Source organism: Trachemys scripta, chromosome 2 (assembly GCF_013100865.1).
Source record: "Trachemys scripta elegans isolate TJP31775 chromosome 2, CAS_Tse_1.0, whole genome shotgun sequence".
Classification (NCBI taxonomy): domain Eukaryota; kingdom Metazoa; phylum Chordata; order Testudines; family Emydidae; genus Trachemys; species Trachemys scripta.
The window spans coordinates 124,762,635-124,787,681 of NC_048299.1; the positions used below are offsets into that span (position 1 = coordinate 124,762,635).

The 25,047-nt window shown below is 44.6% G+C and overlaps 1 protein-coding gene across 2 annotated transcripts in view; it reads right to left on the bottom strand.

Moving 5' to 3' along the window:
* SEMA5A (semaphorin 5A) overlaps nucleotides 1-25,047 on the bottom strand; it is a 635,888-nt gene that overhangs the window by 264,640 nt on the left and 346,201 nt on the right. For both annotated transcript variants that reach the window (XM_034761526.1, XM_034761524.1), the window contains exons 6-7: nucleotides 13,782-13,880; nucleotides 8,705-8,918 (exon numbers count right to left, since the gene is read on the bottom strand). In XM_034761526.1, the coding sequence (XP_034617417.1) occupies nucleotides 8,705-8,918; nucleotides 13,782-13,880 (313 nt within the window). The remainder of the gene's footprint in view (nucleotides 1-8,704; nucleotides 8,919-13,781; nucleotides 13,881-25,047) is intronic.

Sequence of the window (25,047 nt, forward strand, 5' to 3'; positions counted from 1 at the left end):
TCTCTCCTGAAGTGCCCCCTTTGTCCGCACTGGCAGAATCTATCGCGATTCCCCTCCGTGGGTAGTGTGCCTTGCTGTAGACTTAACTCCCCAGATGGGTCCTCTTGGTCCCGGGACAGGCGCGCCCCCGAGGGGCCCCAGGCCTTGAGGTTTGTTGGCGACCCCAACTGTTGGGCGGGCAAACGGGGACCTCCACCACTGGTCTTATGTACCATCCCTTTTGGGGGTCGGACTCCCCCTCCTGAAGTCCTTGTCTTAAGACCCGCTCACTCTTCCGGCTCCACCGCCATGTAGTCTTTGGCAAGTGACGTAGCCTCTGCGAGGGTCTTCGGCCGGTGTCGCTGCATCCACTCCTTCTCCCCGGTGGGAAGAATCCGGGGGAACTGCTCCAACACCACAGCCTCAGCTACCTGGCAGCTGATACGGCGTTCAGGCTCTAGCCACCTCCAACAGAGGACGCGGACCTTCTGGGCTAATGCCCGCGGCCTGGCTCCTGGCGGATATTTCTCTCGATGCAGCCTCCGCCTGTACGTCTCCGGACTGATGCCCGTCTGGTCTAGGATCGTGGCCTTAACCTTCTCATATTGCAGCACCTCCTGTGGGTCAAGATTGCGGTAAGCGGCCTGTGCAGGGCCCGTTAAATATGGGGCGAGAATAGTGGCCCAATGTTCGAGGGGCCACTGAGTGGCCATAGCTACCCATTCAAAAGTTACTAAGAAGGCCTCGGGGTCGTCCTCAGGCCCCATCTTCGTCAGCCGCACCGGTAGTCCCCCGCAGCGGGGAGGACTGGCTGCCATCTTAAACAAGGTCGCCACCTGTTGAAAGAGTCATCTTGACTTACTTGCTGCTGGGCGACTAACTCCCGAACCAGCTGTTGCTGGAATTCCTGTTGCTTTGCGGCCTGCAGTTGCTGCTGTGCAACCAGTTGCTGTAACAGCTGCGTCTGCTGTTGTTGCCGTTGTACAACCTGTTGCTTCTGGTTTTCCAACAGCCATTTTAGGAGCTTGTCAGTCTCCATCTTGTACATATGGGTCCTTCTAGCAGGCCTTGGTTGTTGCCCACATTCTCCACCACTTGTGGCGGATTTTGTACCTCGTCAACCCCTTCGATTCAAGGGGGGGCAAGGTTAACCTCACCTCCCTCTGTCTACGTCGGTTCTACTACCTCCCCGGTACTCAGGACTGTATGGCCCAATGGCCGGAGTCCCTCTAAATCCTCTTCCCCTGGTGGGATAGCGGGGACTAGCGGTCGGAGTCCCTATACTGTGCTCCTAAAGCAGTGTGGCCCAATGGCCGGAGTCTCTCTGAATTCTCTTCCCTCCGGGGAATAGCACAGCCTTGTGGCCGGAGTCCATATAGTGCACTCCTAAAGCAGCGTGGCCCAATGGCCAGAGTCTCTCTAAACTCTCTTCCCCTCGTAGATAGTGCGGCCCAGTGGCCAGAGTTCATTATCTGCTTGAGATAAAAGAGGGGTGGGTGAACTATGTTGTCACCGAAAAAATGGGGGGGAGGGTTGGAGACGCCCAGTAGGGGAGCCTGGGCCCACCCACCTTTACTGGGCTCCAAACCAAGGCCTTGTCAGTGACGGTGTGATCTGCTACGGGTCAGCGGGGAATCCTACTGCAACACGCTGCCCTCAGAGTGGCGGGAGATACCACTCCCTTCCCTTCCGTGGGTCACTTCCCACCAGTTCTCCAAATGTAGCAGTCGTGTGGCATCAGGGTCTCCAGGTTCTTCAGCATTCAGCGCTCCCTGGGGTTCCAACAGCTGCTGGCCTCCAGTCCTGGTCCCTGGCTCCTCAGCTCTGTCCGGTAAGGGTCGCAACTGCTCCTGGGCTGGAGCCTCCGCTGGGCATCCTCCTTCCTCAGCCACCAGCCCTGACTGAGCAGCTCTGCAGGATGGAGCATGGACTCCCGGTTGGAGCATGCCCAGCAGCGCCTCCGGGGCATGGCTTCTTCTGCCAGCAGGGAAGGGTTAACCCTTTCAGTCCCAGTGCGGGGCCAGTCCGCCCCGTCACACTGACCGTAAAATCCTCTAAGGAAGGAGATTCCACCACCTCCCTAGGTAACCCATTCCACAGCTTGACCACCCTCCTAGTGAAAAAGTTTTTCCTAATAACAACCTAAACCTCCCCCACTGCAACTTGAGACCATTACTCCTTGTTCTGTCACCTGCTACCACTGAGAACAGTCTAGATCCATCCTCTTTGGAACCCTCTTTCAGGTAATTGAAAGCAGCTATCAAATCCCCCCTCATTCTTCTCTTCTGCAGACTAAATAATCCCAGTTCCCTCAGCCTCTCCTCATAAGTCATGTGCTCCAGCCCCCTAATCATTTTTGTTGCTATCCGCTGGACTCTTTCCAATTTTTCCATATCCTTCTTGTTGTGTGGGGCCCAAAACTGGACACAGGACTCCAGATGAGGCCTCACCAATGTCAAATAGAGGGGAATGATCACGCCCCTCGATCTGCTGGCAATGCTCCTACTTATACAGCCCAAAAAGCCATTAGCCTTCTTGGCAACAAGGGCACACTGTTGATTCATATCCAGCTTCTCATCCACTGTAACCCCTAGGTCCTTTTCTGCAGAACTGCTGCCTAGCCACTTGGTCCCTAGTCTGTAGCAGTGCATGGGATTCTTCCGTCCTAAGTGCAGGACTCTGCACTTGTCCTTGTTGAACCTCATCACATTTCTTTTGGCACAATCCTCTAATTTGTTTAAGTCCCACTGTATCCTATCCCTATCCTCCAGCATATCTACCACTCCTCCCAGTTTAGTGTCATCTGCAAACTTGCTGTGGGTGCAATCCACGCCATCCTCCAGATCATTAATGAAGATGTTGAACAAAACCGGCCCCAGGACCAACCATTGGGGCACTGCGCTTGATACCGGCTGCCAACTACACATGCAGCCATTGATCACTGCCCGCTGAGCCCAACGATCTAGCCAGCTTTCTATCCACCTTATAGTCCATTCATCCAGCCCATACTTCTTTAACTTGCTGGCAAGAATACTGTGGGACACCATATCAAAAGCTTTGCTAAAGTCAAGGAATAACACGTCCACTGCTTTCCCCTCATCCACAGAGCCAGGTATCTCGTCATAGAAGGCAATTAGGTTAGTCAGGCATGATTTGCCCTCGGTGAATCCGTGCTGACTGTTTCTGATCAGTTTCCTCTCCTGTAAGTGCCTCAGAATTGATTTCTTGAGGACCTGCTCAATGATATTTCCAGGGACTGAGGTGAGACTGACTGGCCTGTAGTTCCCCGGATCCTCCTTCTTCTCTTTTTTGAAGATGGGCACTACATTAGCCTTTTTCCAGTCATCTGGGACCTCCCCCGATCACCCTGAGTTTTCAAAGATAATGGCCAATGGCTCTGCAATCACATCTGCCAACTCCTTTAGCACCCTCGGATGCAGTGCATCTGGCCCCATGGACTTGTGCTCATCCAGCTTTTCTAAATAGTCCTGAACCACTTCTTTCTCCACAGAGGGCTGGTCACCTCCTCCCCATGCTGTCCTGTCCAGTGCAGTAGTCTGGGAGCTGACCTTGTTCGTGAAGACAGAGGCAAAAAAAGCATTGAATACATTACCTTTTTCCATATCCTCTGTCACTAGGTTGCCTCCCTCATTCAGTAAGGGGCCCACACTTTCCTTGACCTTCTTCTTGTTGCTAACATGCCTGAAGAAACCCTTCTTGTTACTCTTAACATCCCTTGCTAGCTGCAACTCCAAATGTGATTTGGCCTTCCTGATTTCATTCCTGCATGCCTGAGCAATATTTTTATACTCCTCCCTGGTCATTTGTCCAATCTTCCACTTCTTTTAAACTTCTTTTTTGTGTTTAAGATCAGCAAGGATTTCACTATTAAGCCATGCTCGTCGTCTGCTATATTTACTAGTCTTTCTACACATTGGGATGATTTGTTCCTGCAACCTCAATAAGGATTCTTTAAAATACAACCAGCTCTCCTGGACTCCTTTCCCCTTCATGTTATTCTCCCAGGGGATCCTGCCCATCAGTTCCCTGAGGGAGTCAAAGTCTGCTTTTCTGAAGTCCAGGGTCCGTATTCTGCTGCTCTCCTTTCTTCCTTGTGTCAGGATCCTGAGCTCGACAATCTCATGGTCACTGCCTCCCAGGTTCCCATCCACTTTTGCTTCCCCTACTAATCCTTCCCTGTTTGTGAGCAGCATGGTCAAGAAGAGCTCTGCCCCTAGTTGGTTCCTCCAGCACTTTTGCATACCTGGGTGTTCCTTCTATCTGGGTTATTTTGAAACCCATTTAATCTCCTATGCAAGGAGACTGGTAACAAATATTCACATCTGTAGCAATGCCCTATTGAATGGGAATACAGATGTGGAGATGGACACTCTCCTTATACTTATTCCCTTTCTTGGTATTTGGAATTCCAATAGATGTAATCTCATCATAGAATATAGGATCCAGTCTGCCACATCCTCAACATAGGAGAAGCTATATTTTCCCTTCCCACTCTACTTTCAGCAGCCCCATTGACAGCTGGCCCTTTGAAATTGAAAAATAGGATAACGATTTATTCCATGGTGGAACTATAGATCTTCCAATGTCAAGAACCTCCACACTAAGTAAGAGGGAGTGATAAAGGTATGCTGCTTAAATATGTGACATGCTAATGCAGGCAGCTCTCTTCAGCCTGACTGGAGGCTTCCCAAACTTCTGAATTTGTTCAGAAAGAAGCCCACCAATCATTAAAAGGAATGAGATCCACCCCTTTACAGTTATCTTGCAATAAACAAACAGCACAGCCAACTGAATTTTAGGATATAGGCAAGATCTCACAGCAAAGGGCCATCATGATCTGCAGAGCAGCAAATCCACCATGTTAGATAAAACAATATCTTCCATGACTGAACTGTCAGGCACCAAAGAGATCTTTTCCTACTGCAATGCTGCTAGTTCACACACATGTGAACATGCACGCACACACAATCATAGAATCATAGAATCACAGAATATCAGGGTTGGACGGGACCTCAAGAGGTCATCTAATCCAACCCCCTGCTCAAACAGGACCAATTCCCAACTAAATCATCCCATCCAGGGCTTTATCAAGCCGGGCATTAAAAACCTCCAAGGAAGGAGACTCCACCACCTCCCTAGGTAACGCATTCCAGTGCTTCACCACCCTCCTAGTGAAATAGTGTTTCCTAATATCCATAAAAAGTGTAGTAACTATATACAACTGTTGCATAACTATCATTTGATAGGAAGCCTCCATTCCAATTAGTCAAACTGCCATAGTTTTCTTGCTGTATATACATTCCACTCTCTCACTGTAGGAACTGAAAGTCTCCACTGTGCTCCAGTGCTGCAAAGCTAGTGTGATTTACTGGCCGAGTTATGTGTGGGCAGGCAGACAGACATAACAACAGGTGAATTTACCAGTACCTTGACACCTGATGCTCCCTAAGGTGCTCCCACCTCCCTCCCCACCTCAGTTAGGTAAAACTTTGCTACCAACTTTTTATTAGATTTGCTTTCAACAAACTCTAATTACAATTCTTATATTTGTTCTTAAAGCTAAAATCTGTGTTCTGATGATAAGACTTAAATCCAAACAGACAAAAGCTTTGATGTTGAAGTGTGGACCTCAATAGAGAGCTAATAGGTACAGCTCAAGCTAGTTAGTAGAGAAAATTGTAATAAAGTCAATCTGATTAACTGATATCATTTTAGGGAATAGATATTTTGTCCTTTGGATACAATACAGAATGTATACGGTTAACATAAAAACCTAGTAATAAGGATATTTTTTCTGCCACAGGGGAGTCCTAGTTAAGTAACTAATTCTAACACCTTAGGTATGTAGATAAATATTGAGTAAATAAGAGTATCACACACACAGAGGGCCTGTCTCTCCTCTCATGCCAATTTTGCACCACTATAACTATGAATGTCAATGGAGTTGTCTTTATTTACACTGATGTAAAATGAGATCAGAATCATACCATGTGTATCTTTCATACTTTATATTCTGAAACCTGCTGACACTCAGAGCCTATTGCAAAGCTCATTAATTTTCCCAGGCTCTCTCTAAAGGCTTGTCTGCACTGGGAAAATTCATTCATATGTGCTAACACACATGGTAATTCACAATGTTCAACACAACTTAGCACTCATTTTACACAAGCACTGTCATATTTAAAATCATGTCAACTGGTCATGGTTAACCCTAGGTTCCTGAACCTGTAAAAACTTATGCATGTGCTTAACTTTACACTTGAGAATAGTCCTATGGGAACACATACATTCCAAGAGTTAAACAAGTGTACCTGATTGCAGTATTGTGGTCAGTATTGTGTTACTTGACACAAGTTATAACAAGATGCATCTTCCTAGCATAGACAAGCCCCAAGGAGGGTTTCATAGATATGTGCAATTATACTACATTACAGGGGATTTTTTTAGAAACACCTGCAACTTTTGTTTAAAATAAACGAATAGATAGTGTTGTGCTCAGTGAAAGCCACCATTTAACTGCTTCTCCCAGCAGGAAGTCCTTATCAACTGATTATCATTTGTGACAAAGAAAAACTTCCTATGTAAGTGAATTTATTAGCTGTAGTATTTGGCCATATTGTAGTCTAGTCTTCCTCCTTAAGCTATGGAGAGCTTCAAATAAGTTAGCCTGCAGCTTAATGGGATTTTCAATCAATCCTGTTAAGCTAACTCAATTAAGTAAACATAATTGAAAAAAAACACCCTTTTTGCCTGTCAAGACAAAGCCCTACCAAGAGAGCCAGAAGAATTCAATTTATTCCAGTTGTTTACTTTTTGCTTCTGTTTTTCCAATTATTTAACAGAAGAACATCAAGATAGGCTACTACAGTTGGCAGACTGAGCTTTCCTATGTAAGCACACCTGAGAAACGCTACACAGTTTATCTCTATGTCTGCCAGTACAAACAAGTATATGTTGTTTATGATCAAGTTTCTACATTTCTGCAAACTGCTGCTATATTTATGTTTCATCTCACAATAATTTAAACATTAAACACATACACAGAAGTATAGTGCTGTCAGAAAGTGCCTAGACTTAAAGGTTCTGCTCTACATCTATTTTCATGTATTTGTAACTGCTGTAAACATTCACTCTAGACTAAAATTTGGCATTCAAACTATCGGACTGCTCACACTCCTATTGAAGTCAATGGGAAGTTTGCCAGGTCTATGCATGGGAAATGTTTAAAATGGTTCAAATAAGGTCTGCTTGGCTGTTTCATATCTGCATAAGCACAGAAAAATAGTTCTTAGGCATTTTCACCCTTCCCTGATTCCATCTGGGTAATACTTGCTACAAGAGTAAAATGGTATGAGTCTTTGGCCAGTTTATTATAGATGTCTATATGATAATTTAACAGATACATTTTTAAGAATCACACAGAGCAATGGAAAAACATTTAAGTATTTAATAACCAAAACAAATATTTATTGAAATATAATTTTTCAGGCCAATATGCTGAATGGCAGACCAAGGCTTCAGTTATTTTAAGAACTAATCTTTGTAAAAAGCATCAGTATACAGATTTTAAAAGTGGCTAACAGAGGCTCAGAAGCAGTAACAATACTTTTCATAAATATTTTCTCAAGCAAGTTTCATATAAATTTATTACAGAAAACATGCATACTTTGCTACTGCCTCATTTACCTGGTATACTGAGAATATCATACATCCAGTGCTCATACATCATGATCATACATCAAGATTTCCAGACCAAAGTGGTTTGGATAAGCACCCAGAACTCATACATCATGACTTAAAGAGTGCAAATTATGAAAAGTGAATCAACAGTTAGTTAAACAAAGTACTCTCCCATTTATATCATTTGTTCAGTTTTACTTTACAAGGATCAGTTAATTAAAAGAAGTCCTTCAAGTAAGAATTATTTCTACCCTGATGCACAATGTCCCTTTGGGGCTGAAATTTCAAAATATGGCATTTATATTTTCTCTTATACATCTTGCACATATAGGCCTTGAAGCTAATGAGACTCACATGCTTAAAGTTAATCATGTGCCTAAGTAGGCAAGCCATTTGTCCGGTTTTAAGCTGGACAGATCTACTTTTCTAAGGTTTGTCTCCTATCCAGTACTGAGACAAAATCGGACATAATTTTGTCCAGCTCCAGATGGGGAGGTGCCATTTTGAAGAGCGCATTGCCCTGCCCCTGCCGGTGCACTTGTCAAAAGGGCAGCTCCCAAGTGGAGTGACCTCACACTGGTGGGGATGGAGTCACACGGGTGAGGGCAGGACATGTCGTTCCCAGAAGTACTGGAATTCTGGGGATGTGTGAGTGGCCATCCTCTGCCTAAGTGTTTTGCTGTAATGAAAGCATAAACATTTGTGTGTGTTTGTGCATGCATTTTCTATTGATTGCATATGCAAGTAACGATATTGTACACACTGTTGTATGTGCATAAATAGTAGACAGGTTGACCCTTTTAAAATTATGACTCACGAAGTCCTGCATCAAGGTACAGTTAGCTGCATTATGTATGGACTTTGCTTTGTGTCACATTCCAAAGACTGGAAAGCTCTGAAATAATTATTAAAGTAAAAAGCATTTCAAAACCATGCATACTCAAAGGATAGGCTTTGAAGAATGTAGATAAGGGGAAAATGAGGTATAACAAAATCAAAAGCACTGAAGCTTGTCGATACTTACCATTGAGCCACTTGGAATTGTACTGTGCAGTGCGGAGAGGAGGAAGAGCCCCCAGACTGCGGTAAATGGCAGGATCCCTTCCTGGGAAATCCATGGCTGTAGCAGCATATAACTCCCCACTGGAAGTGAGAAGAGCTGTGGAATTGTGTTGAGGACTGTATGGACAGCGAGCCATGCCACTGATCTGATCATGTATCTCTGTCAGGTTGCTTAACTGGAAAAGACAACAAAAATCACATAAGCATGACAAGATGAGTCAAACCACACCATCAATGAAGAAAAATACCATAAGCTCAGCAAATGTCTCATATTACCATAACACAGTGCCAAGCACACTTCTTTATTCCAGGCCCATGTTAGAAATATAATGACTTTCTGGTCTTTTTATCTTTCAGATTCAAAGAAACACAGTGAGGAAAACATTTACATTAATTAGTTAAGAATTATACTTAAAATGTTATTTATTAGCAGCAACTTAGAAAATAAATTATGTATATGACACTCCTCTGAAGTGACAAAAATCAGGATGTGTGTATCTTGGTAATATCCTATCCTACGCATTAATATATTAAAGAATGATGATATACCGCCAAAAACCATATTCGATGTACAACGGTCATAGGTCTTTTGTCGTGAAAGTTCATAGATCTAACTGTTACAGAGCAATTGGCTAGAGGGCATAGAAACATTATCCTCTAGTTTTGTTGGTGTCTTCCAGGACACAGGGATAATGAGCTCAAAATAACAATGAGCTTTCCAGCCCAATGGAAGTGAGGGTATGATTTAGTAGGCCCTAATACACTCAACCACAAACCACAGTTTTAAAGCCAATATGCTATTTTGGAAATTGATGTGCAATAAGTTTAAATTGTGTACATGTTCCCAGAGGTTTGACACTGAGCAGATTTATTTTTTAAAATACAAACAAAACAAAACACCAATAAATGGTCACCATATTCCAGCCAGCCAGCGGTATTTTGATGTTTATTCTAATTTTAATTAATCCTTGACACATTCTCTCTCTCGTTATCTCTCTCTCTCTGATATATCCTTAATAATTTTCTTTTTGACATCTTTTAAATCCATAAATTGTGGCTGTGTTAAAAATAGCAGAATAACATTTCAAAAAATTTGGAGGTTTGTTGCTGACACCAATCAGAAATCAGTGTAATATATAATATATATTATCATCTTAGCTAAATCTATATGTACGTATCTGCATCAACCTTTCTTTACTTTTGTTGGCCCACAATTACATTCATTAGATATTTTACACAATGGGATGCACACACCAAGTTTTTGTGACTCTCAATTTTATGTACCTAAGTCCTGATTTATGCACCCAAATGTGGATTTTGGACACCCTGTTAAACTTAATACATTTGAAATGTGGCTGTGTATCTCATCTCTTGTGTACTGCTATATTGTGAAATGTACTGAGGCGTAAAATTCTAACAAAACATTCAACAAAATAACTTAAATAAAAAGGGGATGTCAGTTTCATGGTTTTACCATAACCTAGGGTTACCATATTTGCACAATCAAAAAAGAGGACACGGGGGGAGAAGGGGGGAGGAGCCCCGCTCTAGCCCCACCCCTGCCCTGCTCTGCCCCCATTCACTCCCTCCCACTTCCCACTCCCTGACTGCCCCGCTCAGAACCCCCAACCCCTCCCACTCCTTGTCCCCTGACTGCCCCCTCCTGGGACCCCTGCCACTAACTGCCCCCTAGGACCCCACCCCCTAAGCCTCCCTGCTTCTTGTCCCCTGACTGCCCCCTCCTGAGAACCCCCCACCCTAACTGCCCCGCTAGGACCCTACCTGTCCCCTGACTGTCCTGACCCTTATCCACACCCCCACTCCATATTCACACCCCCGCCCCCAGACAGACCCCCGGGACTCCCATGATCTATCCAACTGTTCCCACCCACTGACAGGACCCCCAGAACTCCCGACCCATCCAACCCCCTCTGGTCCCTGCCTGCCTCGACCCCTCTTCACACCCCTGCCCCCTTGACAACCCTCCCCAGAACCCCCCCACCCACCATACAACCCCCCCGGTCCTCGACCAGGGCCGGCTTTAACAAGAGCCCAGGAATCGGGTTGCACTCTGGCCACAGTTGAGGGGCTTGGGGCAGGGCCAGAGGTGCTCGGCCGGGGCCAGGCCAGCCGCCCTGGGGCCCGAGGCGGGCCGGATCTGCTGGGGCCGGTGCGCTCGGTCGGAAGCGGGGCCGCTGCCCTGGGGCCCAAGCAAAGCCAGAGCCGCCGGGGTCGGGGCCGGCGTGCTCAGCCGGAACCGGAGCCACTGGGACTGGGGCCAGGGGTGCTCGGCCAGCGCCGCTCGGCCAGCACTGGTGGCGGTGCCCCGGGGCCAGAGCCGGGCCGGGCTGGAGCTGTTGGGGCCTGCCAGGACTGGAGGTGCTCGGCCCCGGCCGCCTGGGGCCCAAGCCAGGCCAGAGCCGCTGGGGCCGGGGCCAGGGCTGGCGCACTTGGGGTCGGAGCCGGGGCCGGGGCCGGGCCGGCGTGCTCGGCCGGAACTGGGGCTGGTGACCCGGGGCCCGAGCCAGGCCGGGCCAGAGCCGCTGGGACCAGCCGGGGCCAGAGCTGCTCTGCCGGGGCCGGACTGGGCCGCGCCGCGCCTCCCCGGAGCTCTCCTCCTCCCGCCCCCCCCGCCCCAGCTTACCTGCTGCTGCCCGCCTGCCCCTGCTTCTTTTCAGACTTCCCGCAAAGATCTGATTCGCGGGAAGCAGGGGAGGGGGAGGAGCAGGGGGGCGGAGGGTTCAGGGGAGAGGAGGAGGGGGAAAACAGCTGCGGGGCTGGGGGCGTGCTAAGGCTGCAGGGGATGGGGGTAGCCGAGCAGGGGCTTTGGCTGCCAAGCGGTGCCGCTTTTCGATCTATAAATAGCCGACCGGGGGGAAATACCGGACATTTTTAGATTTTTAGAAATCTCCCCTGAACGGCTATTTATAGATCGAAAAGCCGGACATGTCCGGGGAAATCCGGACATATGGTAGCCCTACCATAACCACACTTTGAAATCATGCTAAAATTTCTTTTCTGTCTGTGAAGATATTCAAATATCTGCATCTTATCATATCTGTTTGTAAGCACCCTTTACTAGAGGGGCCTCTGAATTTATTGGAAGTGTTCCAGGGGAAAAGCCTTTGTGCTGCAATCTAGCCTTAGAGACTGTAACTCCCATGATGCCTTGGGGAAAGAGAGTGAGAGACTTCCCTCTGCAGGAAGAGCAGGCTGTGGACTCCATTTGGGGAAGAGGAGTGAGATGGCTGATGTGGAGCTCTGTCCATATCAGGAGCTGCTACTAGGAAGCCAGAAGCTGCTTCTTAGAGTCTGCAAGGGCTTTGATCAAGCAGGGAGCCTCAGAGGCTGTTCGTGGCTTCACTAGAGCCAGGGCAGACACTATTGCTGTGCCTAGAGCTGACTGAGTTGGGCCTGCAGTGAAGGAACTGTGAGTAACCCCCACTGTTGAGAAAGTACTTGGAAGGGGCACTGCAGAGAGACTGAGCCTGAGGAGAGGCAGAGTGATCTTTCCATCGAACCAGGACCCAGAGCTGCTGACATTTGGTGAAGCCAGCTCCAACCTTCAGCGGGGCTGTGCAGCTTGTTGCCTTGGCTGGACTGATACACAGAACCCACGGAGTGCTCTCTCCAGCTTCAGATCTTCAAGTGCATCCACGCAAGCGTCTAGGACTCTGAAATCCAGAGGAGTGTACACTCTGGGGTGGGGTAAATGATGGCAGTGTAAATGCCAGTTAGATAAGTTTCATGTATTGCTGTATACTATATTTGTTAATTGATTTTATTCAACTTCTCTCCTGTGGATTTAAATCAGTAGTGACATTTAATCATCGTCTGTTATACCCTGTTTCTTTAAGTTGTTAAGTAAATGAGTGTTAGCTCTAATTTAAGTATATTGAATGTATATTATTTATAACTGTTATGAGTTAGACCCATGCCACAAGGTGTTGTTATTATTATTACTATTTGAAGGGGTTTATTCCTGGAGGTTCCCAAGGCACGCCATTGTGTGTATACAGGGGCCAGCCAGGTGGAGGCACCACCAATTTTAACTTCCTTAAGGAGTAAAGGGACTGCAACAGAGGGTGGATGGAGGATTCTCATTTATCCAAGATCACCAGATACTCAGAATCTCCTATAATGTCGACAACATCAGGCACATAGGTGAGTGCTGCCTGATCCCGAGTAACCCAGGGAAGAAAGTGGGGTTACATATTTGTTTGTTCCCAAAACCTGAAGATGAATTTGGAAAGGTTCAGTACACATCACAGTCATGGTTGTGAACGTGCTCTGGAATACAAAAAACTACATTTGCTCAGTATTTTCTTGCTGAAAAAAATTACTAAGCCCTTTTGATCTTCTGCAAACATGGCAGTTACGACACCTTTTAAAAATTAATTTTATTTTTAAAGACATGCTGCATGTATTTGAAATTGTTCTGACAAGTTTGAAAAGCATATGAAAAAAAGCTAGTAAAAGGTATTTAGATTTTAGGCCAAGGCCCCGAAGTCTAGTTTTTTAATTGGCCAATCTTTGTTTGATTTGCATATTACAGTTACAGCTGTCTCATTTACTGTAATTTTGAATGTATGCACATTTATTGCTTATATTGAATGTTGTTAGATTGACAACCCTATAGAGTGAAATACTCTGATTAGTCACAGCACAGGCAGCAGCAGTGCAAACTTCCCCACACCAACATGCCTCATCCATGCTTGAAAGGTATCTCTATAGAGGTAAGAGGCTGAGTCAGCCTTGAAAGCTGATTCAATCTCTTTCTCCCAACAAGAGGACTAAATAAAGTCAAATAAGGTGGTGATGTGGAAGCTTGTTCACGGTGGAGATCTCAACATCTCACACAGGCAACTGGTCAGATAGATGATTACTTTCAGTTACTATCTAGGGCTGTATCTGAGCTAACAGTCTAGAAGTGAAATATCCCATTACCAATCTGCACAGCCCTATAGCAGCTGTTTTGTTTCACAGTGGCAATAGTCATCATTTCTGTGAACATGTGGGATCAATTCGTTTACTCATACCGTCCGATTGGTGCAAACAGGAGTGAAAGCATTGGTTCCACAGGTGAAGAGCCGGTCACCGCCAACGAGAAGCACACGGATATAGTTCTGGCATTCTTCCTGCGATGCAGAAAAGAAATAATGTATTCAGCAATGCTGCAAAGGAGAGGGAGGCCATTTAAAACTTGAATTATTCATCAGGGCTATGTTACCGTACGTGAAAACTCTGATAAGCAATGCTTGAACTTACCTGATGAGTGAGAAATCAATAAGTACTTAGATTGAATTCCTAACTATAGTACAAGAATCCATTCTATCCTTAAGAAAAGCCACTAATAGAGTCAAATAAACCTGTCCAGTACTGAATGCATCTGCCAAATTAATATTTTTAAAGGTCCAGTTAAACTTTTTATGTGATATACACTACCTTGAATAAAAATGTCACTCCCAAAAGATCAAATGCTATATCTCACGACGGGCCAGGCCACAGGGTGAGGGGTGGTCAATGGGTCACTACCTTGGATTCGTTGACGCTACCATAGATATACCTCATGATCTCCAGGTGAGGATTTGGCCCTATTACTTTAATGCATGACATTAGAAGCATATTAAATTACCCACAGGAGAGACATTTCTCCAAGCACTGAGGTTCCTCAAGATGGCATCCAAAATTCCATCTCTTCAAATAACATGTAAGCACACCCTGGAGGAATTATGATATATATATTTTTTACTCCATTACATTTATGTTTAGACTCTGAAATTGGAAAAATTAAGATACCACCAAAAATGTTCATGGTTGGTTCAGGTTAGGGTCACCATATTTCCTCATTTAAAAAAAGAGGACACTCCACAGGGACCTGGCCCCGCCCCCGGCTCCACCCTTTCCCCGCCCCAACTCCGCCCGTTCCCCAAAGTCCCCGCCCCAACTCCCCCTCCTCCCTCTCAGCCGTGAAACAGCTGCCCGAGTGCTACCGGCTTCACAGTTTGCTGGGCAGCCCCCAGACCTCCAGACCCTGCCCCCGGCTGGGCGCTTCCCCAGCACAGCTGGAGCCCGGGAGTGGAAGCGCCCGGCCAGGGGCGCAGGGTCCGGAGGTCTGGGGGCTGCCCGGCAAACCGTGAAGCCGGTAGTGCTCGGGCAGCTCTGCTCGTCAGCTGAACAGAGCAGAGGTGTCTGGGGGGCAGCAGCAGCAGCCGCCGCGTGGGAATCCGCCTGCAGCTCGCAGCCTGCGAGAGCCGCAAGGTAAGCAGGGGACTGGGGCAGGGATGCCGGCAAAGCTATTTTCCCGGACATGTTCGGCTTTTTGGCAATTCCCCCCGGACGGGAATTTGAGGACCAAAAAGCCGGACATGTCCGGGAAAAACCAGACGTATGGTAACCCTACCTAACTGCCCCCCAGGACTCCACCCCCTACCTAAGCCTCCCTGTTCTTTGTCCCCTAACTGCCCCCTCCTNNNNACAGACACCAGGGACTTCCACACCCCATCCAACCACTCCCCACCCCCTGACAGGCCCCCCGCCAGAACTCCCGACCCATCTAAACCCCTCTGCTCCCTATCCCCTGACTGCCCCCTCCTGGGACCCCTGCTCCTAACTGCCCTCCAGAACCCCACCCCCTACCTAAGCCTCCCTGTTCCTTGTCCCCTAACTGCTCCCCCTAGGACCCTACCCCCTACCTGTACCCTGACTGCCTACAACCTTACACCCCCAACCCTCAGACAACCCCCCCTGAACTCCTGACCCATCCAACTCTCCCCCTGCTCCCTGTCTCTTGACTGCCCCCTCCAGAACCTCCCTGCCCCTTCTCCGACCCCCTGATCCCCTTACCGTGCCGCTCAGAACAGCGTGTCGGGCTCCACGCGCAGCCTGACACGCCGCCGCGCTCCCCCACGGAGCGCATAGCCCGGTTCCCGCCCTCGCAGAGTGCTGCTGGGCAGGGGGAGGAGCTCCAGACTGCCGGAGGCCTGTTGCGAACGGCCGGCCGGCTGCGAATGCAGGGAGTGGGGAGAGGGGCAGGGAGGGAGAGAGAGGAGAGGAGTGATCTCAGCTGCAGGGGAGAGGAGGGGGAAGCGAAGGAGGGGCTCTCTCTGGCTGCCGGAGCCCAGTGCAAGTGGCACCATCCAGCCGGCTGTCCTGTCAGCCGCGTGCACTCTGCACAGGGAGGAAGTCCGGACATTTACAAATTCTCCCCGGATGGTATTTTTAACTGAGAAAAGCCAGGCATGTCCGGGGGAATCCGGACGAATGGTAACCCTAGTTCAGGTATGCATCCCCTGGCAGAAGGCTTTTTGTTGTGATACTAAAAATCTATTAGAATTGTAAATCAAGAAGATACAAACACTCCTGCTGCAGCTTGAATTCACTAAAACTCAAGCAAAAAAAAAAATGCTTGTAAGAAAATAGCTTACAGACACCTCAGGCTAAGCAGCTTTCCATTTTGCTTCTAATTCTCAAAAAGATCTTGGGGTAAAGTTTTAAAGCACATTGGGATTTAGTCATGTGACTCCTGATGTTAACTGAGGTCATGCAGCTAAATCCACACCCTTTGAAAAGGTACCTTGTAATCCTGCAGAAAGCACCATTTTCTGGGCTTTAGCTACAAACAGTGACATCAAATGCAGTTGTGCATATGTTTTGCAAACAGGTAGCCATCTGGACCCACTGAAGTATACTATCGAATTTCTGGTACTGCCTTGCATTGTGCATGTGGTTGCACATCCAGCAGTCATGGTTTTAAATTAGAAAAGGAACAAATTTAATACATATGGTGTCTGAGCTACACTGAGAGATAAGGAAGGATTTGTACCCCATGAGTGGTGATGGCTGGAGGCAGTGGGCCAAATTCAGGCCTGATATAAGACCTTGCAACTGCAGTCACTTTACCAGGGCTATGTTTTGCTTATTATGCAGGCAAAAGCCTGGAAGCCATATTACCTTGACGTGAGCTGCAGGGAGCATGCTCAACATTGATCTTTAATACATCTATAAAACTGTAACACATTTACTTCAGTGCAGCCCCCCCATACTCCCAATACTTGCTTGCACACAGGATGGAAAGTGTCCCATTGATTTCAATGAGAGCAGGAGGAGGCCATTAGAGCACAGTGACAAAGTGCATTCCAGAGGTCATCATAACAGCCCAGAACCGTGGAAACTTGCCCTGCCCTTGCAGGATTACAAGAGAAGAGGCACTGGCCAGTGTCCCATCTCCCCTCACTGTGTTGGTGAGAGCACTGTTTATTTGGCCCGAATCATGAAAAGGAGCCTTTGTAAACTGAACAGGCTCTAAACAGAGTAAAAAAACAAAAGGAACGGAACTATTAAGACTCATAACACAAAGAGTTTTAAGTGTATTCCTTTATAGAATCATAGAAGATTAGGGTTGGAAGAGATCTCAGGATGTCATCTAGTCAAAGCAGGAACAACATCAACTAAATCATCCCAGCCAGGGCTTTGTCAAGACAGGCCTTAAAAAGGATGGAGATTCCACCACCACCTCCCTAGGTAACCCATTCCACTGCTTCACCACCCTCCTAGTGAAATAGTTTTTCCTAATATCCAACCTAAATCTCCCCTACTGCAACTTGAGACCATTGCTCTTTGTTCTGTCATCTGCCACCACTGAGAACAGCTGAGCACCATCCTCTTTGGAACCCCCCTTCAGGTAGTTGAAGGCTGCTATCAAATCCCCCCTCATTCTTCCCTTCTGCAGACTAAATAACCCCAGTTCCCACCGCCTCTCCTCGTAAGTCATGTCACCCAGGCCCCAATCATTTTTGTTGCCCTCCGCTGGACTCTCTCCAGTTTGTCCACATCCTTTCTGTACTGGGGGGCCCAAAACTGGACGCAATATTCCAGACGTGGCCTCACCAGTGCCAAATAGAGAGGAATAATCACTTCCCTCAATCTGCTGGCAATGCTCCTGCTAATGAAGCCCAATATGCCATTAGCCTTCTTGGCAACAAGGGCACATTGCTGACTCATATCCAGCCTCTCCTCCACTGTAATCCCCAGGTCCTTTTCTGCAGAACTGCTGTTTAGCCAGTCAGTCCCCAGCCTGTAGCGGTACATGGGATTCTTCCATCCTAAGTGCAGGACTTTGCACTTGTCCTTGTTGAACCTCATCAGATTTCTTTTGGCCCAGTTCTCTAATTTGTCTAGGTCGCTCTGGACCCTACCCTGACCCTCCAGCATATCTACCTCTTCCCCCAGCTTAGTGTCATCTGTGAACTTGCTGGGGGTGCAACCCATCCCATCATCCAGATCATTAATAATCATTAGTACTCTTTTCTTCAACGCCATGTACAAAAAACACCAAAACCCAGTGCATGAGTCTCTCAGGTAACCTACTGTTCAACTAAAATTTAATTTTTAAAAGTCTTTAATTCTAAAATTTAAGATTTTCTAACATTTTCAAATTCAGACTGGGGAGGTCACATGGTACTCATGAGGAAGATGGTTGTCTAGTCCCAGACTACCTCACTCACCACATACCAATTCTTCTCTAATAATTACTTTCCTAGCAAATTGGCAATAAATTTCTGCCATAAAATTTTACATTAATCCACTGGATAAACTTCAAACTGTTGAATATGGATTCCAATGAAAAAATGAGGGGCATTAAAAGACCTAAGCCTGAATCACCTAAGCAGCTGAAGGGGGAGATCTCAAGGCCACAACAGAACCTAGCCCAGGATATTGTGGAACTGAAAGATTTCCTCACAGACTGACTGGATTTCAATCTCAAAAGATATTCATGGTCTCTCTAAAGATGTATGTGATGTAAAATCCCCAATGGCTCACTTGGAAAATGAGCTACAAAAGATTGCCATTTAAACCAGTGAAATTAAAGAAGAAACTGCCCCCTTAAAGCTTAGACTACTCAAACTGGAAGAAAAACAGGATGACTACGAAAACAGATCTCAGAGAAACAATCTTCACCTCTTGGGCACTGCTGAGGGTCTAGAGGGGATGGATATTATCAACTTTCTTCAGAAACTTCTCCCTGACATACTTAAATTGGACCTTCAGCCACACCCATTCAATATTGAAAGGGCCCATTGAATGCCTGGTAGTAGAAGGCAGGAGTCTGATAAGCCCAGACCCATCATCTTCAAGCTGCTGAAGTTCAATGACAAAGTAATGTTAATGAACCCTGCCAGGAAAGGGGAAATCCAGAAATCCCTTTTTTCTTTCCTTACTTTTCAGCTGAGTCTATCAAAAAGAGGACTGCATTCAATGGCATAAGTAAGTCTTGAGGGAGACCAACATCAGATATAGCATCAAGTACCCATCCACCTTCACTATGGATTTAACAGGCTCTGCAAGATTTTGTAAAACCCCTTCTGAACCTTGGCAGACACTTCAAAGATTGAGACCAGATTTGCCCAAAAATAGCAGAATGTTTTTATCATCATAAAAAACATACTTGTTTTCCTATGTATCCTTGTAGATATGGTAATATTCACTTATACCATCTTCCCACTCCTAGCAGTTAACAAGCTAGGCGGAACTCTTCTTTTGATCTCCTTTGGAACTGAGCAATCACAACTGTATAGCACTGCAATGCATAGAGTAATAATTTAACCCTAAACTGGGGTTTATAGCACCATCTACTGACTGAAGTATTAGCTGCACTACTCATCCCAGCTTGCACTGCTAGACAGAATCTCTTCACTAGTTCTGCCTCTGATGGATTGTGTTAGGGTAACCACAAGTCCCTTGGAACAGTCAATACTCCTGACATGCAAAGTAGACTATAACCTAAACCTTGAATAGCCCTAGTTATTCAGCTTGTGCGGGGCATTTGACATACTATGAATATGATTTCTTTATATTGTTGTATTTTTCATATTTAGATTTTGTACTAATTTATATTTGATTTATCAAATCAATTGTAAATGTACATGTGATGAGTCTGTATATGTGTGTATATATAGATATACAAAAAACTTCTGTAGGTAGAAATATATTATACATGTTCTAGAATACCCAATAGTATTTACAGGGTAATATCCAATTTAAAATATATTTGCATGTAGAGATGTTTAGACTATGATTAGATAATATAGGGAGGGGAGGAGCAGTTGGAATTGAAGCCTTCAGGGATCTGAACATGTTGGCTTGTTTTAAATCTGTTAATTTTTTTGTTTGTTTTCTGTGACAAATATATTTTGGAAGATATATGATATTTAACTATAGATCTTTTTCTATATCTGACCATTAGAGGCTCAATTGAAAGCATAAATTAATTCATAACTAACTAGTATCTAGTATGTATAAATACAGACCATATCCTAGAGATGTGGTTTTACAATATCAAAGGAAAATATGTATCTTTAGAACAAGGTTTTATGTCTTAATATATAGCAGGGGAGGTCTAGGTTGGGTATTAAGAAACACTCTTTCACTAGGAGGGTGGTGAAGCACTGGAATGGGTTACCTAGGGAGGTGGTGGAATTTCCATCCTTAGAAGTTTTTAAGCATGGGTTGACAAAGCCTTGGCTGGGATGATTTAGTTGGTGTTGGTCCTGCTTTGAGCAGGAGACTGGACTAGATGACCTCCTGAGGTTTCTTCCAACCCTAATATTCTATGATTCTATATCATTTAAATCTTTGCCATGAATTTTCTTAGAGTGTGGTCCTGGAATTTGAGGGGACTTAATAAACCTTCCAAAAGAATTAAAATCCTGACACACCTCAGATCAAAAAAGTCCAAGTAGCTTTATTGCAGGAAACTCATCTAGCAGAAATAAATGCCGATCAAATCAAGAAGATGTTGGTAGGTGCTGAGTATCATTAAACATTGAATTCTAAGAACAGAGACACATCCACCTGAATTCATAAAAGTATAACTTCTCAATATAAACAGTCCTGGTCTGATCCCAAAGGAAGATACATTCTTTCTGGAGGCTGTTTCAACTCAAAAAAGTTAATTCTTGGAATCATTTACAGTCTAAGTGGAGGTAATTCTGAATTTTTCAAAGATATTGCAGACATTAAAGGAAAATTGGCTGCTGATAATACAAAAATATATCACTCACTTGATCCAGCAAGCTCAGATGTCAGATGTTCCCTATACAGACTTACTTCTAATGCAGAGAAAGCCTTTGATAAGTTGAATGGACTTATCTAATGGCTGTCCTAAAAAACCCTTTGGATTTGGACAAATATTCCTGAATTGGGTCAGTCTATTATACAACTCTTCCCTCACTTCACTATCAACTAATGAAATTATTTCTCCCACATTTCAACTAGAAAAAAGGACATGACAGGCTGTCCCCTCTTTGTCCCTCCTTTTTAATGTCTCTCTTGAACCACTGGCAGCGTACATACATCAGCACTCGGACATTGAAGGAGTGACTATAAACAGGAAAGAATACAAAATCAGTTTGTATGCTGATAACTTTTTCGTGCTGTTGAAGAATCCACACTCATCAATCCTATCATTGTTGAATATAGTTAAGGCTACGTTTTAGTCATGGGTAGTTTTAATAAAAGTCATGGACAGGTCACAGGCAGTAAACAAAAATTCACAGCCTGTGACCTGTACATGACTTGTACTATATACCCCTTACTAAATCTTGGGTGCTAGGGGAGATGGTGTGCGGCCCGGGGGTGCTGAGGGTGCTAGGGGTGACGGCTTACGGCCCAGATGCACCAAGGGTGCTCGGGGCAGTCCGTGATACATGGCTCAGGACCCACAAGGGTGCTGGGGGGGAGGGTGGCGGCGCGTGGCCTGGGACCCCTGCCAGTGCTGGGGAGGGGGGGCCAGGCGGCGGTGCGCAGCCTGGGACCCCTGTCAGTGCTGCTTGGGTGCGGGGGAGGTGGCGGCCTGGGACCCACGCTGATGCTGCTGGGGGGGATGGGGGTGCTGCGGCCCGAGACTGGCCCAACAGCAGCCGGTGCAGCTGGCCCAGGGGCCGGAGCCAGCTGCACCGGCTGCTGCAGAAGTCACGGAGGTCCCAGAAAGTCATAGAATCCATGACTTCCGTGACAGACTTGCAGCCTTAAATATAGTTGATGTTCTTGGAAAAATCTCTTGTTTTCGCATTGACTCGAATAAATCACAGGCAATGGATATACACAAAAAGACCAGATTCTTCTCAGTTTAAGCATTTTCCATTTCAAATATGCAAGGAAATAACTTATGTATTAAAATTTGTTCTAATCTTCCCAATTTTTTATCTATAAATATGGGCTATATATTTAAAGAAATTTCCATGGATATAGGTAACTGGCATCTCCTCCCTCTATGCTTACTAGGGAGAAGAGAAATAGCCAAAATGAATATCTGCTCGAGATTGACTTATAGCATTAGCCTATTGCCTTTCAACGCCTCTCCCTTGCTCTCTGCTTGAATAAATAGGCCTATCATGCAATTTCTATGTGATATAAAACAGCCTTGTCACATGAGACCCTTAAAAATCCTGGACAACTGGAAGTATGGGGTTGCCAGAATTGTATCTACATTATCTAGTATTCCAAATGTGTTCTACTGTAAGATGGTTCCCCACCAGCTGCTCTGTATATGTACCGGCCTGGTTTCATATTGGAAAAAAACAACAACCTTAGCTATGCCATTTTTTTATATATCTTAAGAGGCTACCCACACCCTTAAGGAAAAATCCAGTCTTTGCATCTACATGGGGCATTCTGCAACGCATTAAGATGATTACAGCATCCAATCTTACCAACTCTCTTCCTGTACCACTATGAGATACCCCATGTCTCACGATCAAGGCCAACCCCATGCTTAAGACAGTTTGGATAGAAAAAGGATTAACAAAAATTAGAGATATAATACAAGATGATAGACTGGCCTTCATTTACAAGTTTAAAATATCAGCTACCGCTGTCTCACAGTTCCTTCTTTCAGCGGAAATGTTCAAGGATTCATGCAAGAATAGGGGACAACTGATCTGTTGCAACTCCCTCACTTCTAGAAAAACATGTAAAGAAATATGGAATCAAAAGTCTCCTTGCAAAAATTACTTATAGGTTGCTTAATGGTTCATAGTGCCATCTCAACCTCAGTCTCAAAGAAAAATGGGGAAAAGAACTTAGCCTTACTACCACAACAGAAACCTGGGAGGATGTCTGGCTTAATGTGAAAGATACTTCAAGTTTTATCCTTGTGATTCTTCCAGAACAAGATTAAACAGATACTGTTGGACTCCAGAATGTTTGTTTAAGGCTAGACTGCATGTCCAATGTTCACTGTGTGTTGCCAAAGAGCTACAGGCCAACCTTTCATACATCCTCTATTCTTGTCAAATGATGCATGTGTTCTGAAACACCATATTCAGTGCTCTCTCAGAAATTGTGTTGCTATCTTTCCTTCTCCAAGCTTGTTTATTTTAAAGATTCTGGATGAGTTGGTATTATCAGTTAACATTAAGAAATTGATTGCAGTGATTATTTTAGTGGCCAAAAGAGTTATTTTGAGAAAATGGAAATCTGCAATTCTTCCCTGATACACTAACAGGTTTAGTGAGCTCTCTACTTCTGGATTTATGGAAAATATCTCACTTATTTATCTATTTAGTCACTTCAGTAACTGATGCCCTGCATGACCTATACAGATTCAGGGTTTTGTTTAGTTGTTTGTTTTTGTTTGGTTGTTTTCCAGGTTTTACAGATAATGAACATTGAATTTTGTTATTTATATGCTATTTCCATCTGGTGCATGTATTTATATGTTTTGTTTTGTTTTGTTATGTGTCTGTTTTTTATATAAATAAAGTTTAAAAAAATTCAGACTGAGTTCCAAAACCTCACACAATACCTTTACCTTAAATTCACCAAAACTTAAAAAAAAAAAAAAAAAAAAAATCTTTTGAACCAAACAGAAGTCAAGAATATCAATAAACTACAGAGCAGTTTGACAGTACTATTGGGCCTTTTCAGCAATTAAAAGTGACGGTTAAAGCTTTGGACACTTCCCTTACTGCAGATTTTGTTTTTTAATCAGGGTAAATGGAATGCCATCTTTGTTTCTTTTGATGGAGTATGTTAGCAAGAGTGGTATGTACAGAAACAATAGGAGATTTTTTATCTTTTGCTATCCCAGCAAGCCTTGGAATGTAAGTGTAGGAAAGCAAGTGGGCTACGATATTACAACCCATCAGACCTATTCACCTCTCCTCTTCATACTTCACAGCCTGCTGAAATAGCTCTGAGATAAAATTAGTTGTACACTGAGCACCCACTCTGTGTTCAAGAAGAATAATGTTCATTTTCAACACTGACATTCTTAACATTTGCAAGATTCTTTCCTTTTCTGCTCTCAATCACTCTGCTAACTTTTCAATGATTCATATAATACAACATGGTAAGCAAAAGATTTTGGATCAAATTCATCCCTTGTGTAAGCCCCCTCTGCAGTCAAAGTAGATTTGACACTGTCCCAAATTCATCCTGGTGCTATTTTTATAAGGAATCACATTTAAATTAACCAATATTTAAAAGAAAAAAAAAAATCACACTTTGGGAGACAATAAAAAAACACATTCTCTTTTGATGAACCAAGGCACACTTTCTTTACAATTAGCTATTTTACCCATATTTTTAAAAATAGCAACAGCTAAAAAAAATTGGAAAAGCTATTATGTTATAGAGTCATGTGAACCTTCCAGAGTCAGTTTGCAGGGATAAGAGACAAACTTAACTATATGGGTTCACTTGGATGTTCAAATTCAGGAGTCTTGGATCTCCTTAGGGGATTACAATGGCTTGCTGTATGAAATGGCAGTGTTTGGTATAAGGGTGGCCTTTGTGAATGCATCAGATTTCAAGAACAGTTTTGTTTGAGTGGGTTTATTTCACATAGATCTATTCTGCAACTGACTTTTTACCCACTAGTTTGCTTTCCTGCTTCCTTGTACAAAATCTTGGGGGGGGGGGGGGGGGGGGATTCATTTACCATGCATTCTCTGATTTTACAAAAATATAAAGCAGACTAACAACATTTATGCCAACATTTCAACTATTATCTGGCCAGGTGTTTTACTTCATTTTCATACCAACTTGACAATATGAGGGCAATCTGGTTGCAGATATTTATTTCTTTGTAGCAAATTCATTGTTTTAGGTTACTATTTCAGCTATGTCTATATTTTATTTTTATGTTTTTAAATATTTTTGTGAAGATCCCAGACACTCATGCACTGGCCCCTTAGAGCCTTAAATAATTGCATGAAAAAATGAATCCATTGCAGGTTATTTTTAATCTTTTGCTCTATTTTCTCCCTTTATCTCTCATATTTATTTCCTTGCTTTACAACA